Source organism: Papio anubis, chromosome 3 (assembly GCF_008728515.1).
Source record: "Papio anubis isolate 15944 chromosome 3, Panubis1.0, whole genome shotgun sequence".
Lineage (NCBI taxonomy): Eukaryota > Metazoa > Chordata > Mammalia > Primates > Cercopithecidae > Papio > Papio anubis.
In genome coordinates this window covers 14065491-14085534 of record NC_044978.1, presented here as the reverse complement: position 1 = coordinate 14085534, position 20044 = coordinate 14065491, and the positions used below count along the sequence as shown (strand labels likewise).

Sequence of the window (20044 nt, the reverse complement as noted above, 5' to 3'; positions counted from 1 at the left end):
CTTGAACCAAACCAGCAAGAGTAAACACATTTATTTCAAAGAAATGACAATGAAGATCACAAGAAAACAGTGAAAGCCAGAAGCAAATGGAATAACATTTTTAAAATGACAACGTAAAATAGAGTAAGTCAGTGAAAATGTCCTTTAAAAAATAAAGATTTTACAGTAAAGCAATAACTGAGAGAATACTTCCTCAGCAGGTCAAAGGAAAATAAATACCCAATGTAGTTAGTTAGGAAGAAAGGAATTACCCACTTGGAGATGTGGACTTATGAAAAGGAATGAAGAGCACAATTAAGACTGAAAGGTGGGAAAGCAGTAAAGGAAGCTAACGTGTCCTTCATTTCTACATGATTGTGAAAGGAATAAGAGTAACTTTTTATTTGACTGTGATAATCCCCAGGATGCAAATTATAATTACTAAAATTACAACTAAAAACTAGTAAAAGTATATACTTAAGACATTAATACCAGAAAATTTCTTTAAAAGTGAATTAATCCAAGGGAAAATGACAGGGAAGAAGACAAAAAACAAAGAGCTAATAGAAAACAGTCAGTAGATTATAGATAAACACCCAACTGTATCACATGAAATTAAATTGATTACACATCTTTTGTAAAAGGCTGAGATTGTCAGACTGGAAAAAATATGCTGTTTACACACTCATCAAAACTGAAACGGAAATTTAATGGTAGGAATAGAGTATAAATAGTGCTATACTAACCTTAACCAAAAGAAAAGTGGCATAACTGCCACAACAAAATAATTTACGATCTTTTCAAGTTCACCCGAAACATTTACCAATAGTAATTTTATGTTGAGCCAAAAGAAAGTCTCAACATATTTCCAAAGATGAAAATCATGCAGAGTATTTTCACTGACCATGGTTAAATTAAGCTAAAAATTAATAAATAAATAAATAATTATAAATGTCCCCACTGCTTAGAAATTAAATACTACATTTTAAAACCATTATTCAAATAAAAAATCACAATGGGCATTAAGCAACATTTTAAACTGAATGATACAAAGATACACTACATCAAAACTGGCAGGGTGCTGCAGAAATAGTGTTCAAAGGAAAATTCATAGAAAAGAAAATAATTGAATATCAAAGATTTGGGTCAAAGAAATAATTTAAAGAACAGCAAATTAAATGTGAAATGGAAAGGAAAAATGAATAAAAATAAGAGCAGAAATAAATGAAATAGAAAACAACGTGCAATAAAGGAAATCAACAACATCAAATACTGGATCTTTAAAAATAACTAGCATAAATGAGAGACCACTGGCAAAATTAACCAAGAAAGTAAAAGAAAAGACAAAACACAAATAACCAAACCAGAATGTAAAAGAGTCATGTTTGTAGAACCTATAAGCAAAAAAAATCACAGGAGATATTACAAAAACATTACACAAAAATATTTGCTAATGTATATAAACTCCTCCAAAAACATACATTACGAAAATGACAGAAGAAGGAATAACAAAACATGAATTTTGGCAGTATGGAGATGTACTGCATTGATTTCGCATTAAGGAAACCCTTGCCAAAACCCCTTGCTAGTAAGCGATCTAGCTGATAGCAACTTAAGTATCCATTTCACCTTTGAAAATGAAACCATACTCTTCTCAGGCAGCCCCAGTCAATAAGTGAGCACAACACGGGTAGGGCCTAGACTTTTCTTCCAAATGTGGAACTCTTCTAAGAGGCAATTTTTCACTGGAGTAGCCATTAGGTTGGCTGAGACTGTCATATTTGCATCAAGACCTCGAGGCTCTCCCTCATCAATCTTGTTTCTTCTCCAGTTTATGTTTCACAGGCATTAATTCCCAAATAGGTTAACTCTCACATTCCTAACTCTACCTCAGAAATAGCTTCTGTAGAACACAACTAACACATAAATATATGGTTACCTTTTAAAGAAATCCCACCCATTGTTTAAAACCTTTTCAGAAGACAACCCCAGGACCAGAGAGCTTTATTAATGAATTATTTTGAACCTTTAAGTAAAAAATAACACAGTCCTGTACAAACTCTTCCAGAGAGTAGCAGGGGAGGCAAGGGTGTAATTCTCAGCCCATTCGTAAGGCTATCATAGCCCAACAAGAACGTCACAAGAAAAAAAAGGTTGCAGGCCTGTCACCACTCATCAACATGATGGAAAAATTCTAACAAACTACTTGTAAATTAAATCTAGTTATACATAAGGAAAGATTATATATAATATATAATCATTATGTATGTATGATGAAGTGGGGCTCATTCAAGTAGGCAAAGTGGTTTAACCTTCAAAAACTCAATAAATGAAGTTCTCTTTGTGAACAAAGAAGAAAAATGTCACATGGTCATCTCTGTAGACTCTGGAAAAGCATTTGATAAATATTAACACACATTTGTGAAGAACTCTATATGAATAGAATGGATTTCCTTAATCTGCTAAAAATGTGTTTATCAAAAAATACACAAAAAATATATTTCTTGGTGAAATTTTGCATCTTTGTCTAGATACAAAAAAATCAAAAAGACAGCTTCCAACCTCAATTCAACTTATTGTTGAACTAGAGATCTTAGTAAGTTCAGTGAAGCAAAAATAAATAGCTAAATAAATAAAACTAAGGGCAATGGATTATAAAGAAAGAAAGAAAACTCCCAGCATTCTCAGATGATGTGACTATGTACGTAGAAAATCTAAACAAGTCTACAAAATGTAGAATCAATAAGTATATTTTTGCAAATCACTTATACAAGGACAATATTCAAACATCAATCATGTTTCTATAAAACATAATGCAAAATAAAATTTAAAAATATTGAAAAGAGCATCAAACATATATTAAATACCTAGGAAACATGTAATGGAACATATTCAAGATTTTTTCAGTGAAGAACATAAAATACTGCAAAAGAAAATTAAAGAAGTCCTACATTAAGACAGGACTATACCATATTCAAGATTTAAAAACTCACTGTTTCAACCATGTCAATTCTTCCTAAATTATCAATATATTTGACGTACCTCCCCTTGAAATCTAGTGGATTTTTTTTTTTTTTGGTAGAAAACAACAAGCTGATTATAAAATGTTAGTGGACATACAAAAGACCAAGAATAGTCCTGATTTCTTGAAATGTAGAAAAAAAGATGAATTCATATTAGCATACATTAAAATTTTTATAGAGCTATAAAAAATGTGGTTTCAGAAATGTTTCTGGAACAATTGGTTATCCTTATTAAAAAAAGAAATTTCAAAGATTTCCAGTGTGTTAATCATACTTTTTTAAAAAAAAGGATAATGTGTTGATATTGATTCTAAGGACATCTGTCTATCAAAACATACCATTAGGAAAAGTGAGAAGGCAATCCACAGAATGGGAGAAGATATTTGCAATGTATATATTCCATAAAAAACTTGTATCTAGAGTATTTAAAAATTGATTTTAAACAAGCAGAAAATCTAATGGAAAAAAGTGAGTGAAAGATTAAATAGCTACTTGAGAAGAGGATATCCAAACACCCAGCAAACATATGAAGTGAGCTCCATTTCATTAGTTATACTGGAGATGAATATTAAAATTCCTATGTGATAGCATAGCAGTACACATCCACTGGAACGGTCAAAATGACAGAACACCAAATGTTAGTAAATATGTAGAGTAACTAGACTGTCATGAAAGCCCTAGTGCAAATGTAAACTGGTACAACTATTTTAAAAAACTAGTAGGCAGTATCTGCTAAAATTCAACATATCCATAATATATGACTCAGCAATTTTATTCTAGATATATACTCAATAGCAATGAATATGCATGTATACATATATATTCATATTCTTTATATTCATATATATTCATTTCTATTGAGAGACACACATGTATATGTTTATCGAAAGACAACAAGAATGTTCAAAGCAGCACTATTTAGAATAGTTAAAAACTGGAAGAAACTCAAATGGAATGAATTAAATCCAAACCAAACCAAAAGAAAAAACTTATAAACAACAATAGACATCTACATCTCAATGAGCAAAAGATCAACTACGAATATTTGCAACAGTATGAATGAATCTCAAAAAAATAAAGCCAGACACAAAGTGTATGTACAATTCCATTTATATAATCTGTGATGTAAATTTCAGGAGAATGGCCACCTTTAAGTTAATAACTGAATGGGCAAAAGAGGGGCTTCTGAGGTCCTGGTAATGTTTTGGTTCTTTGTGTATTAAGTTTGTGAAAAATCATGAAGCATATACTTATGACCTATGTACTTCTTTGTTTATATGTTACCCTTAAATTAAAAAGTTTAAACATATGCAAATAGGCCCCTAAAAATTATTTTAGAAACTTCTTTCAATTAAGTTAGATTTTGGATTTATTTTTCCTTTCCAAAAGTTACCAGTGTGCTGAATATTACATGAAATACAATTATTTTCATTCAAACTGCCTCTGTATAAGAGCTATAATACCAAATATAGACCACCTCCTTTACAGATGCCAATTTTATCAATTAAAATACAATTATTAAATAAATAGAAACTATTAAATAGAAAATATTAAATAAATAAAAATGAACACATCTCTCTGTGTTTCATGAGATTTGTGATATTCCTTTAATCTGCAGATTGAACTTATCGTAAGAAAATGTATTTATTTTATCTGACAAATCACAGCTCAAGTTCAGTTTAATAAAACCATTATTGCTTACCAAACTGCTCTGCATGGTTATTTACACAATTCTTCTATTCCCAACAGATTAATCTATTCTGCAAATATTCACTGAAAACCTGCTGTCTGACACACTACATTGTGCTGGGAATAAAAGGCAGAGGATACGATAGTGGCCTCTTCAGGCTTGCACTTTCCTGGAAGGAAACAGACACAATACAATTTCCCCCAAATCACTTAATTATGACAATTGTTCTAAAAGATGGATTACAGCGTCCTGAGCACAGATATAAGAGAATAACTGAACTGTTTCTGAGACCAAACAGTTTGAACTGCCATCGATAACGATCCACAGACATAAACTGAACAAGAAGAGGAGAGGAGTGTTCTAAGCAGAGACTGAGAATACCTTAAAGTAGAGTAGTTAAAACAAAAGAAGGATGAATGTGAAGATCAAAAGATCCCAGTGTGTAGAATTCTAACAGTCAGTAGGTAATCAGCTGGAACCTCAGTAGGGACAAGATCATGCAGAGCTTTATAAAGTATGTTATTAAAAATTATTTTCCTCCTAAAAACAAAGAAAGGCACTGACTAGTTTTAAGCAGAGGAGGGACAGGATCAGTTACATGTTGTTCATGTTGTCATCTCTGGCTGCAATGCAGACAATGGTTTGTGAAGCAAGTCACACAGCTGCATGTAGACCAAAGAAGAAGCTATTATAGAAATTCAGGAAGGGAAAATTGGTGTCTTGAAACTGATTGAGTGTGTGGAGATGGCACGTAATAGATGATTTTGAGAGGTATTTAGAAAATAACTTGGAATATATATGTTTGTGTTGTAGAGAAATTGTTGAGTAAAACCCTTCCAGCTGGGGCTGTGGATATGTATTGATGCTGCTTATTAAGATAGGGAATATGGGGAAAAGAGAGATGAGATTCCACATCTAATTGCTTCAGTAGCTGTGAAGCTTCCAATGGGATGCCGAGAAGAGAGATTGAGGCCCACACTGGTTGGTTAACTGACAAATCACTGTCCTTTTTTTTTTTTTTTTTTTTTTTTCCTGGCACACAGCTACCTCCATTTCGCAGGGATTTCTGCAGTTGGGTGCAGCTACGCGGCTGAACTGTGGAATCTGGGCAGAAGTCTGGCTCATAACTGCCGCACAGTCCTGTCCCCTCTGTTTCTAGTGACTGACTGAGGAAGATGAGTGGATGCTTGAGTGTGACGGGATAGCAGCCGGCCCCCAGTGACTGCAAGGGGCAGAGCTCCCTCTAATGATTCCTAGTATGCTGCAAACCACATGAGAAACAAAAATGCATGATAGAAAGCTAAGTCACTGAGACTTCAGGATCGTTTTCACAGCTATTCGTTTACCTTACCTAATGGAGAAAATGATACTGCAAGTGTGGTGCTTCTGCAAAGAAAGCAAAACAAAATACAAATAAACTCATAATTCTCATAAACGCATATGTGCATATGTGTGTGTGTGAGAGAGAGAGACAGAGAGAAAGAGAGTTTATTTGCATTTTGTTTTGCCTTTTTACAGAAGCACCACACTTTCAGTCAAAAAATAAGAAATCAAAATCTTGAGAGGTCAAAAATAGGAAAACTGTTGTAGGCTTTTTTAAAATGGTGGCCTTTTGGGTACGTGATTAAAATATTTGGTAAAATGATCATTTTTTGTAACCTATTAAACCTACAGCCCTGGGGAAAAAAGTTGGAAAACAAAATGTTAATAGTGTGTTTTGGCTCCTGTTGGCCAGGTTTCCAGAGGTGTTACAAGAAATAATTGAGATGAGTAAAGATGAGTTAGTTTTCAAAGAACTAAAAAGAAAGTCCAGAAATGTGGGGTTTGGCTAAGTTGAAAAAGCTGGCTGTTGCCATAGAGATTCCAAACAGAAAAAGATGAGGCAGGATTGTGCCTGATAAAATCCCTTCGATACTCAGTCTGGTGATAAAGATCCAACTATTGTTTATCTTTCACACGGTTGTTTCAGATCATCTTAAGGTGGCTGCTATTAAAAGTAAAAGCCCTGGAAGTGAGGAAGCATTAGAACAATATGTTAGAAGAACTTTCGATATTGTTACTAGGACACAGAGTGGAAGCCTATTAAACTCTTGAGAAATTTGTATTGCCAAAAAAAAAAAAAAAAATTTGAGCTGGATTACATTTAAACAAATAAACCAAAACAAAATGTAAAAACAGCACAATGAAAATCGAATAGCATCTATTGGATGTGACAATATAGGTGGCAGTGGTGAATTATTAGTGATCGTTATTTTGGTCAAATGAGAGGTAATGGAAGTCAGAATGCAGCTTTGATTTAGCAATTTAAGATTGGTGAAGTAAAGAACTACAGAGAGAGAACAGACAATTCCTTTGATAATTTTGACTGTGAAAGAAAAGTGGGTATATGTTGAAATGAGGTAAGGGAGAGTTTTATTTTTGCTCATGTTTTTGTTACATAAGATCAGGCAATTTGAGCAGAATCAAAAACTGAATGGTATATTCCTATAGAGAAGCAGTTTGAAGTTATAGAATATTAAAAAGTAGAAATTACCAACAGGGGCAAGAAAGCAGCTATGCAAATAGAGAAGTTCTGGTCTCAGACATGAGGAGGAACACATTCTCTGCAACACCCACAGAAGGACACTGCAAACCATTTAGTCCTGAAGTATCTAAGTGCAGTGAATACCATATTCCCTCCCATGGGAAACATAAGTGCTCTATATTTTAATCTTTCAGACACAGGCTCTCCCCACCATTCCCAAAGAAATATGATTGAGACAATAGAGAAGCATCCCATAATCTCAATTTGGTTATCAAATCATAGTATTAATACTTTGGCAGATGCATTATTTTGTTAAAAATAATCATCCACCATTGATTAGCTATGTACAGCACCATCAATCTATATGCAGTAACAATATCTCATTTAATCATCCTAAAAACCTCACAAGACAAACATGTTTCTTACACACACCCCAAAATCTGAATTTTAAAGAGCTGCCCCGTTTTTTCTTTTCCTAGTGCTCTAGTTTGATTTTTTTAATAATGGAGATTTTAAGTTAAATTGAATAGATGAAATCTCAGTCTCTGGATGCCTCTCGTATCTATTCACAGGGGCTATTCTGATTTCCTTATTGGTGGTGATGAAATTTTTCAGTGCCTAAAATTCAATATTTACTGATGTTCTTTTATTATCAGCCCGGAAATCAGATTCCTCTCCACTGCCCTTCTTCTATTGCTCCTGAAATCCCTGTGCCAATAGTGTGGTGAAAAGTCTTTTGACCAGTTTAAGTTTCGCCAAACTGTGGTATTGATTTTTTTTTTTTTTCCAGAAACCTCATCTCTCACCTTAAATAAGCATTCAATAAAGCAATGTTTTGGAAAACTTAAGAAAATATAGAAGAAAAATGTGTTCTTAATGTTTTAGTTCTAGCCAAGCCAATATCAGACAAATTCTTTGTGCCATAATTACTTCTCCTAGGACCACAAAAGGAAGAATGAATGGAAATAAATTGGAGAAAAAAATGAAATTGGCAAGAAGACTGTCTTATTATACATATCACAGACACGTCAGGTTTCAGTGCTTCAAATTTAGAAAAAGATAAATATCACTTGCTCTCGCTAAAACATGTAGAACAAAAATAATGAGCTCATGTCTATAAAAGCGCCATAGAATAGAAAAAATTATTAGAACTCTTTTTATAACTGGTCTTTAATAAATTATCACTGCATTTTAAAAGCAAACTTATTTCAGCGCTGTGGTCATGTAACTCTTTTAATTGATAACTAGTTTAATAAACGTTTATTGCCTGCTATGTGCCATGTAATAAGGAATAAATCTAAATCTCCATGGACTTACATTTTACTGAAGGAAACTAGACAATAAAGATACATTTGTAAATGCATATAGTAGGTCAAATGGTAGAAAGTTCTCTATGAAAAATAGTTCACTCCTGTAATCCCACAGCATTTTGGGAGGCCAAGGTGGGTGGATTCCCTGAGGTCAGGAGTTCAAGACCAGTCTGGTCAATATGGTGAAACCTTGTCTCTACTAATAATACAAAAAAATTAGCTGGGTGTGGTGGCACACCCTTGTAGTCCCAGCTACTTGAGAGGCTGAGGCAGGAGAATCGCTTGATTCTGGGAGGCAGAGGTTGCAGTGAGCCGAGACCACGCCACTGCACTCCAGCCTGCGACAGAGCAAGACTCTGCCTCGAAAAAAAAAAGAGAAAAAGCAGATAGAAGGTAAAGGTATAAGCCATTCTATAGATAGCTTGTAAGGGAAAACTAACTGAGACATTTTGAGCACACAAGAAAAAGGACGAGGCTCACAGGTATTTTGAGGAAAAGCATTCCAGGAAGAGTGAATGGCAAGTACAAAGGCCCAGAAAGGGCAGAGTTGTTGATGTACATGAACAACAGTGGCTGGGGCAAATTTAGAAAGGGTGAGAGGAAATGGGTTAGAAGAAGTATACAGTATTGAGTGGCAAGATAAAATTGTGTTTTGTAAGCCATAGTATAGAGTTTGCACTGACTCCTGAATGTGGCAGGGAGCTTTAGGGGGTTGCATACAAAACTGTGATCTGATTTCCCTTACTTTCTAAGAGGATTATTTTGGCTGTTGGGTTGAGAAAAGATGGTTGAAAAGGGAGGTTTAAGAATGGAAGCAGGGGGCTGGGCGTGGTGGCTTATGCTTGTAATCCCAGCACTTTGGGCGGCCGAGGTGAGTGGATCACAAGGTCAAGAGACAGAGACCATCCTGGCCAACATGGTGAAACCCTGTCTCTACTAAAAACACAAAAATTAGCCAGTCGCGGTGCCAGGCGCCTGTAGTCCCAGCTACTTGGGAGGCTGAGGCAGGAGAATCGCTTTAACCCAAGAGGCGGAGGTTGCAGTGAGCCGAGATCGTGTCACTGCATTCCAGCCTGGTGACAGAGCAAGACTCTGTCTCAAAACCAAACAAACAAACAAACAAACAAAAACAAAAACGAAAAAAAAGGAAGCAGGAAGACCAGTTAGTAAAGGCCTCTAACAATCAGGATAGAAGATAATGGTGTCTTGAGGAATGGAAATCATGAAGGACTTTTTCTGGGAATATTTTGAGGGTATAGCTAAAAGGGGATGTGAGAAGCAGAGACAATCAAGAATGACTCACGTATCTGGGCCTGGGGCAGTTAAACAGTTAAAGTATGGACTTGTTTTTTATGGAGGTGGAGAAGACTGCAGAAGGTGCAACTTACTGGGACAACAGCAGCTCTGCAGTCTGGTATGTGTTAACTCTGAGAGGCCTCAAAATATGTTGAATATCCTTAGGATGAATGAGTCTGGATTATTTCAGAGGAAGACTCTAGACTGGAGAGATGAATTTGAAGTCATCAGCTTATTGATATTTTCAACGATGAGATTAGAGGTCATTTACTAAGAAAGTTAAGGACAAGGAATTACAATGGTAAAAGATGATATGGCTGAGCAAGAATGAGCAAGGAGATTTAGAAAGGCACAGCCAGGGAGTCGGTAGGAAAATCATGAGGATGAGTTCTCCTGAAATCCAAGGGAAGAATGTGTGGCAGAAAAGAGGGAATGACTGACTATATCAAATATTGCTCAAAAGTTGAGTAAGGATCCAATGGCTTGCAAGACCATATCTAATGGTCTCTAATTTTTGGCCTCTTTACCTCGTTTAATGACTTTTCTTTTGTTCATCCACACTGGTTCAACTGTCATTTCAGGTAAAAACCTTTTCTTTACTGTTCCATTTGCCTGGAATGTTTTTCCCCCATATAACTTACATGACTTACTTCCTCAGCTCTTTCAAGTTGTAACGAAAATGTTACCTTCTCAGTAAGGCTTCCCCTGAAAATTCACCACCCCAGCCCAACCCTGCGACATTCCTGGAGTATCTCACATGATTCATTATTCTCCATAGCATGTCTCTCTTCAAAAATACCTTATATTCTATTTATTTATCTAATTAGTATCTACCTCCCTGCATCAGAATACAAACTACACTGGATTTTTACCTATTATATTCATTGCTAGATCCTAGTGTCTAGAAGATAACTGTAGTGGGGGGTCTCAAAATCACGTGATACAAAATGAATGAGAACTAAGCACTGGATTTAGCAATCTGGGAGCATTTGTCACTCTGCCATGGCATGTTGAATTTCCATGGATGTTGAATACAGGAGCTGATTACAAGGGATTTAAGATAAAATGATAGGAGAGTAACTGGAGGTGATTATACATATCTTTTACATAAATATGCTGTAAAGGAAAGTAATAAATAGGCTGGCTGTAAATCAATGTAGAATCAAGAGAGGATATTTGTTTTTATTTTTATTCTTGATTGATTACTTTAAGATTGGGATAAACCACTTGAAAGTGAAAAAAATGATGATTCAGAAGAGATTAGAGAGAAAATAATTCTGTAGTGATAACCTTCCCTCAAAGAGGTGAGAGGCCAATTCATCCACAATAAAAAGAGAACAAGCAGGGATTATGCACGTTGATGCAGAGAGGTTGACAGATGAGTAATGGAAATTTACAGAAATGTACTTCTGATTATTTCTAATTTCTCCCTCAAATGAGAAGCAATTTTTAACTCTATGGATAGAAATAGTGTTGGAAGATTGATAGGAGTTATGATATAGTAACCAACCAGGGGATGTAGAATAGTGAATGCTCCAGACCATAAACCAGCAAATGATGGCTCTCAGGCTAAATCTAGGCCCTCATGGGTTTTTGTAAATAAAGTTTTATTGGAACACAGAATATGGAAGTAATGGGCATTTATTTACATATTTTTATTATTGTTCTTGCACTATGAAGCAGAGTTAGGTGGTTGCAACAGAAACCCCATGGTACATAAAACTTCACATATTTGGCCACGTGCAGTGGCTCATACCTATAATCCCAGCTGGTGCAATGGCTCACACCTGTAATCCCAGCTACTTGGGAGGCTGAGGCAGGAAGATCACTTGAACCCAGGAGTTTGAGACCAATTTGAACAAAATAGTTAGAGATCCATCTCCAAAAGAAAAGAAAAGAAAAAAACTCACATTTTTGCTCTTTGGTCATTTACAGAAAAAAAAAGACTGCCAACTCTGTTCTAGAAAAATGGATAGGTTTCTTGGGGGTTCTGAGTGCTCACCTAAACGGAGGTGAGTCTCGGCAAGTGTTTTACTCCAGCCACATCACGCTATGCAGGCTCAAGTGTGGAGGAATAGGCAGACAGCTGAATTAAATCAAAGTTGGCATCTTACCATGCTTGTCTAAGGAAAGTAGAGGGTCAAAGGAGCTGAGGATTTGCCAAAGAAGTTTTAACAATGATGAACTTGTAATATAAGCTAGTTACTGAAGGACATAAGGGGAGTGAAGGACTGTAGGAGACCAATAGATATATGGTCCTCATGGAGTAAGAAAGCTTGAAAACGGCAGATGGAAGAGGGAAATTAGATACCTGAAATTTAGATTATACATGGTTTGCAATTATCAGAAATTGTGAATTTTTAGGATTTCAGTGGCTAGGGTGGAATAGGGTCAAAACCACTGGAGGAGAAGGATCAAATACCACCTCTGCAACTGACTTGTCAAGGTATTTATATTAATATCTGAAGTCTCCTCTTGTCTTACCAGAAACCTCTCTTGTTACTTCAAGCATAAATTTTACACTTACATAAATCAATATGTATTCTAATAAGAGAAATGTGAATGGTACCTGATGATGCTTGGATATTAGATAGTAGATGTTAAGAAACCAAGGGGAAACGTTTTAAGCTATTTGTGTCAACTTCTATAAATAAGATAACTTAGATGTTTAAAATGTAATTTTTTTTTTAAGATGGAGTCTCACTCTGTTGCCCAGGCTGGAGTGCAGTGGCATGATCTCAGCTCACTGCAACCTCCGCCTCCTGAGTTCAAGCGAGTCTCCTGCCTCAGGCTCCCAAGTAGCTGAGACTATAGGCACCTGCCACCACACCTGGCTAATTTTTGTATTTTCAGAAGAGATGGGGTTTCACCAAGTTGGCCAGGATGGTCTCGATCTCTTGACGTTGTGATCCGCCCAACTCGGCCTCCCAAAGTCCTGGAATTACAGGCCCTAGCCACCGCGCCTGGCCAAAAATGTGATTTTTCTATCATTGCATTTATCACATTGTTATCTGTAACCTACTTGGTGTACTACTTACAAGTTATGATCTAGGTGGCTTAGAAAGCATCATTACTTTTAAATCATGGAGGTGTCATTTGGGAAAATTGTTGTCCTGCTAAGTTTCATTCACATGCCAAGGCCACTCAGTTCTCATTCAGGATGCTGCATTTTTTCTCAAAGAACTGATCTCACTATCCAAAAATAAAATATTAATACTAAGAAAGATGATCAATATAATAATCTCGGTGAACATTTTTTGTATAAAGAAAAGCAAGTGTAGTTTGTAACTTGAATGACAGGGTAACTGTGTTGCATTGGCTGGGTCATTAAGTGTGGACGTGGATGGGACGATAAGGGGATGCTACTTCTAGCTTGTGTTATAAAGTAATCGGTTGAGTTATTCACACATTCCTTTAAATGTTGTTAGTATTTCTTAAAACTCACTCCTTGTTTCTGGGAATCTTCTTTATATATCAAAAGGCTAGGTTGACATCATCTTTTCTTTTGAGAAAGTTGATTAATAGATTAATTAATAGGTGAACAGGTTTCTAGAAAAATTAACAGACGTCAGAGTTAAATGATTTAAAAAGACTGGAAAAAAATTTGCTAATTCTCAATGCTCATTTACTAGAAAACACAAAAGAACTTCATGTGTATTTTTAGTGGATCATATGGGTAAGCCTTCACTGGCATGTCAACTAATATATCAGCCAAAATGGTAATGTTAATTTATTGATGACAAGTTGTATAAATATTTCAGAGAAAAGAAATATCAATATCTTCGGGACACACCAAAAAAATGTGGAGAGAGAGAAAAAACAATAAATCTGGCGCTTAAAATCTGGTGCTTACCTACGCATAGTTAGTATCCTAAGTGATACCAAAAAAGCACCTCTGCCCCATCTTTTGGTGCAATATTTTTTGGTTATTGTTCTTTCCAATATACATGAAATGGTTTGGAGAATTTGACTCACACAGTTAGATTTATCTTCAAATATTCTATTTCTATCGGGATGGCTCTCAAGAGGCAAAAATAATTGTCGAAAAAGTGAAAAAGCAAACATTGCAACACTTCTCTAAAGAAAAAATTAGTTCCCATGTTTAAAATCAGAGCAGCGGTGTTGGGTAGCTGGATGGGATCAGCTCCTCTGTCAGTGGGTTCCAGGTTCTTGGAGACTAAAGAGTGTTCTCTTTAGTGTTCCAAGACCTGGACATTGAACACTTGCTCAAGAACCTGGAGTGGAGGGCAGAGAACCCTGAAGAAAACAGTATGTGCAGTGTCAATTATTTTTTGCATAATTTTACTTAATAGGTTGTTATTTTTTGGTCTAATTTGGGGTTTTTGTAGTTTTGACTTTTTAAAATTGTTCCTACATGAAATACATTGCTTCCAATAACAGTGCTCTTTTCTTTCTCTCTATTACTCAAAGGATAATAACAGAATTAGTTGGATTTACACTTAACCAGCTCTTCTCCTTTCTAGTTTTTAATTTTCCAATTGTTTGTTTATTTTTTAAATTTTGTTTGGTATTTCCAAATACTATCTATAAAAGATTCCACAGATCAGCAATACAGTGGTCAAAATGATATTATTTCATTTAATATTTTATTTCATTATTCATTTAATAATGAATTTAAGAATTGATTTCCCTCATTTTTAAGTTGTTTTCAATTTTATATTGCTAACCTGTGATGGATTTTTGTGGTCAAGAGCCAAATAACCTAAAATGATCAAAAAGGTAAAGTGTTTTTTGTAAGAAGAAACTCAAGGTCCTGGGTTTATTTAAGAAAATAAAAATGTCTACATTTGAGCTAGAAGCATTTTACACAGATCTGTCTCCATTGACTTAAAACAATCTTTTATCTGAAAACCTCACAGAAAACCAAAGAGAATTTCTTCAAGATGTTATAGTATAATTTAAATTTCACGGTGGTCATTATATTTCTGCTGCCAGGTTGCCTAAATGAAATACATTTTAAAGTCACCTGTGTCTATTTTGTCTAAGGCAAGTAAACAAATAAATAAAACAAAGATTTACTTGTTCTTTGAAGAAATCTGATATTTTTAAGTTTTAACATGAAGAATGAAACTATTTACATGCAAGTTAGAGCTGACTTACACACATCTTATTCTCAAAGTAAGTAATTTCCTTAGGCTTAATATTACCTTTAAAATTCTCAAAAGGAAATTACTTGCTTTAAGGACAAAATGCACATTTTTACAAAGAGAAATTGACTTTTCAGTTTTCGAAAATTATAATAATGTTATAATAATACACTTTTTGTAAAGCATATATTACAAAATTGTTCATATTCATATTGTATAGTATACAATTATGTTGCTATAAGAATTTAATAAACACTGGAAATAAGAATTATCATTTAATAAAATATAGGTAGAAAATAGTTTTATTTTCTTAAAAATAACTTTTAAAAGCATAATTAAAATCCTTTGTCCACATCTACTTATAATTATTGTAGATATTTCTAACATAAGTCCATGAAGTTTTCATGTTCCCATTCATAGTAATATGTAAGTAGAGACTAATATAATTTCTTAAGCCTTATGAAAATTAGTATTTTTATTGATAACGATCTTATTATTTTTAACTTGCCATAACTTCTAGCTTGGCCAAAAGAAATCAGATGTAAAACATACAAAGCCTAGAAAAAAATGTATATACATTTAAATTTCATTGCTCTCACCTTTGTATTTTGAAGCAAACCAAGAAATCATTTTTCTTTCTGAATTGCATTGGGCTTTTTTTTCTCTGATAGTTTGTGAAGTACTAAAGAAAACACAAAACAATAGAGATCAGACAAGAAAATGGCAGCACTCAGAGAAAGTTATCATTTTCTAAATAAAATAACCTCCAAAGTCTTTGCTCCCTCGAGCTAGCATTCTGATAGTGAATGTTTACGCACAGCATCGTCATTGAATTTTGACGGGTTAGGTCAGCTCAGCTGAAGTAGAATCATGAGGGGATAGCATCTATTGTACTTGAAAAGAGTTCACACACATAGGAAAGAGGAATAAACAAAACAAAAAAGAAAAAAACAAATACACTGCAGAAGCTAATAATAAGTACACAAAGTACACAAGTGTATTTATTACATTTTGCAAGCACTTTGTTCTACATTTCAAAAACGCCACCATCAAGCTGTTGGCACATTTATGTACAAAACAGATTAATTGTAATGCCTGCTACAAAGCACTCTGTGAAAATACAAACTCTAATACCAGAAATAAAAGTCAAAAGTGTCAACATCATTACATAAGTTGAAAAGACAGTTTTATCACAAACTGTTAAGACACGGAACTGAAACACTATAATATAGAATTTAAAGAAGCCCATTAATATTTTGCTGAATATCTGTAATACTGCATATATCAGAAAAATGTTGAACCAGTAAGATAATCTAAGCATAAAGAAAAGGAAGCAAAATGAACCCCAAATTAATTAAATAATACTACAGAATGCATAATCATGCCACAGATATCTCTAGTAGTACCCCCTACCTACTACAAGAACTTGTAAAATTACTGATGATGCATGACTAGTCATTGTACAAAGATTGTTTCACTCAATAAATTTTATTAGAAATGCAGTTACACTGAGAAAGGATTTCACAATGGTCAAATCAGTGCACAATACTACCTAGTTTAATACACTGACAAAAATGTCTTGTCAGGCTACATCATTTTAGAAGACACTTTACAGCATTCTTGTAGCATTAGAAATAATCAAAAGAAGAGAGTCAAGGTTAAAACAAACACCAAATTTGGTCCAATAATACTGATTGCTTTTTTTAAAATTCCTTTGATACAGGTACTTTTTATAAATGAATATGAAGGAACATTCGGTTAAAATGACTTACTTGAAATAAAAACACAAATATATCACTACACTTTCAAACAATACATTCTATAGGGGCCTCTGACCACACTTTAGAAAACACTACAGGTAAACCAACATAGATTGGAAGGCTGCAAGCAAAGCTATTATATTAATGGAAGCCTTTTCAAATATATCATACACATTTTAGGAATAGTTTACAGAGGTGCAATCCATTAAAACTTTTAAAGTAGGTAAAACAACTTCCGAGGGGTTAGTGTGCTTATTCGTAATAAACCACCTTCATAAAGGTAATTAATTTTCCACATTAGCATATTAAAAGTTCCAATCCAGCCACTTCTTAAATCACAAAGAGATCATTCTCCAATAGTCTACAGTAGTTATTTCCATTAAAATTGTCTCTATATACTAAACTTTAAAAAGGTAAGCCTGGTGTCACAATCTTAAAAAGGCAACTAGCCATGCATTAGCATTACTGTTTCTACATGCTCACAACATAAACATGAGTAATCTGAGATAAATACCTTTTAAGAACATCAAGAAAAAGTACAATGTTAACAAAGATAAGAAGCACTTCTTTTTTTTAAACCTACTCTTACAAATTTAGAAATTGCACCTTAGATTGATGAAAACATGAACCAGGGCCTATAGTAATATGGCCCCTGATCTTCAGACAAAATTTCCATATTTCAAGAGTCATCACGATGTCATCTCTGTCTATTGTTCATAATGTACAATGGTCCCTTTGAAGGTTACCTGTAGTTAAACTAGTTACCGAAATCAAAACTAAAAAGTATAAAAAGCTATTTTCTTTTCAAAACATAAGAAATAATGCAAAAGGTGTTATGTATAACACATGGGAAGTGGTTAAAAATCAAACAAATCTTTGCATTTGACAATGTTAGTGTCTTTGATTTTACAGAACTAGTAAATGAGTTTGAGAAATTTCAAAAAAAAAAAAAAAAGGCTGGATAGGAGCTTGTAGAAAAGATCTGATTTACATCAATTTAATAAATTGGGAAATTAAGTGCTAACCAACAAAGAATTGTACTCAGGTGATTCATAAGTCACCTTACATATCATTGATGAGAAGCACTTTCACTTTGTTTTTTAAAGGTTGGATGGTTGGATGGCCCTTAGTTAAACACCAATGCATTCAAATGGTAGAAAGAACAGGAAGATGCATTTATGTGTATGCATTGAGCCGCTCTTTGGAGCGAGTAGAATGGATGTCATGAAGCTCTTGCTCTTCCTTCGACTTGATGTCTTCATACTTCTGCATCCGGCAGGCGTCTTTCACATAGGCCCAGTTGGCAGACAGAACCATAAGGTAGTGAACCTAATCAAAGACAAAAATAATTTATATTGGAAGTTTGTTCAGTGTCTTCATTACACCTTGCTATCTGGAAAGAAGTCTTAGAATTATAGATCTTTTTAGGAAATGTTCACATATAAAATGGAACCAAAATTTCTCCGGTAATAGAAACAATATAAAATATATTTTTCACTCCTCCAATTATATCCCACCTATTCTTGGCACTCTTTCTTTCAGTATCTCTTTCTCTTCTTTTTCAATTCTTGGAAGTAATTCAAGACTAATTCTTAATCTTTATGGGATGTTTCCTGCCCAATGTGTCCTCATTTGCCCAAACCATAGGCGATTCATTTCATGTTCATGTATCTATGTTTTATAATCCATAATCAGAAATATTCTCACATACTGTTTGTGTCTAATTGACTTGAATTAATTAGAGGATCTAATACCCCACTTAAAGAGAGATCATGGAAACCCCCAAATATACCTGTGGATTTGATTAACAGGTTAATTTTGCACATAATGAATTTTGCAGTTTCTTTTTTACTATAAACTACAAGCGATGAAATATTGTGTTATATGGGTTTTTTATGTGTATATACATTCACAAGAGCTACAATAGTGCCATGTTCAAAAAGGAAGCTCCTGGTTTGTCTGGAGTAACGAAGTTGCTCGAGAAATAAAGCTCCTTTATTTGACTTGAGTTGACCCAGCAATGAGCCTGTTTATTTGTTTTTCTTTTCTTTCTTCCCTCTTGGTCCACAGGGGAGATAAAGCAGCTTTCCACATGATGAATTTTGATGAATAGGGAAGAGAAACTAAGTGGACAGTTATTTACTTTCTCTGAGTTTTAAATGGTGGGCAATATTTTAATCCAACGTTCAGAAAAATAGAACACCAAGATTTTGATAATTAGTAAACAGTACATTGAAAGAGGAAGCGGGCTGGTTCTAGAAAAGTACAGATGGATATAAAGAATGCAATGTCAATTCTAAATAGCGAATATTGTGGCATGTTCAGATAGTCAACAAACAGCAAAAAAAAAAAAAAAAAAAAAAACAAAAAAAAAATAATTTTGACATGGAATGTAGGGAAAAAGATGCATACCACTATAAATAACCTATTTTTAGAATTTTCTGTTTCCTCTGAAGTTTAGCATTTTGTTTAAGGAACATTATAAGCCACCTGAAAGCAGGGGCTGTGAGTGACATTCTTGTACATTATGGCATTTACATAGTGAAAACTTAATCACTATATATATATATATATGGATTAAATAAGGCTTATACACATAATGAAGTTTATGCAGTATTTTGTTGCTGTAAAATATCAAGCGCTGTGGAGAGTGCTTAGTACATAGCAGATACACAAAATATTTGCCAAATAAATGAATACATTTTTCAATCTTCAAAAACTTTTCATAATATCTGAGAAAATGTGGCCCCCAAATTATTATTAAATATGTATGAGTGAGGCCGGGTACGGTGGCTCACGCCTGTAATCCCAGCATTTTGGGAGGCCAAGGCGGGTTGATCACCTGAAGTCAGGAGTTCCAGACCAGCCTGGCCAACATGGTGAAATCCCATCTCTACTAAAAATACAAAAATAGCTGGGTGTGGTAGCATGTGCCTGTAATCCCAGCTACGAGGGAGGATGAGGCAGGAGAATCGATGGAACCTGGGAGGCAGAGGTTGCAGCGAGCTGAGATCATGACACACTACTTTAGCCTGGGCAACAGAGTAAGAGTCTGTCTCAAAAAATACATATATATATATTATATATTATATATAAAAATATTTATTTTATATTATATATATACACACACACATATGAGTGAAATACTGAAAAGAAATTCAAGGCCAGGTGCGATGGCTCACACCTGTAATCCCAGCACTTTGGGAGGCCGAGGCGGGCGGATCACGAGGTCAGGAGATCGAGACCTTCCTGGCTAACACGGTGAAACCCCGTCTCTACTAAAAATACAAAAAATTAGCTGGGTGTGGTGGCAGGTGCCTGTAGTCCCAGCTACTCGGGAGGCTGAGGCAGGAG

General features: G+C 34.6%; 1 protein-coding gene across 2 annotated transcripts in view; it reads right to left on the bottom strand.

The window, feature by feature from the left end:
- Nucleotides 1–15899: 15899 nt before the first annotated feature.
- The window catches only part of GPM6A (glycoprotein M6A), a 374013-nt gene continuing 369868 nt past the window's right edge, over nucleotides 15900–20044 (bottom strand). The window contains exon 7 of one of the 2 annotated variants that reach the window (XM_003899379.4): nucleotides 15900–18019. In XM_003899379.4, the coding sequence (XP_003899428.1) occupies nucleotides 17867–18019 (153 nt within the window). In that variant the 3' untranslated portion in view covers nucleotides 15900–17866. The remainder of the gene's footprint in view (nucleotides 18020–20044) is intronic. The other variant, XM_017959219.2, reaches the window with a different exon arrangement.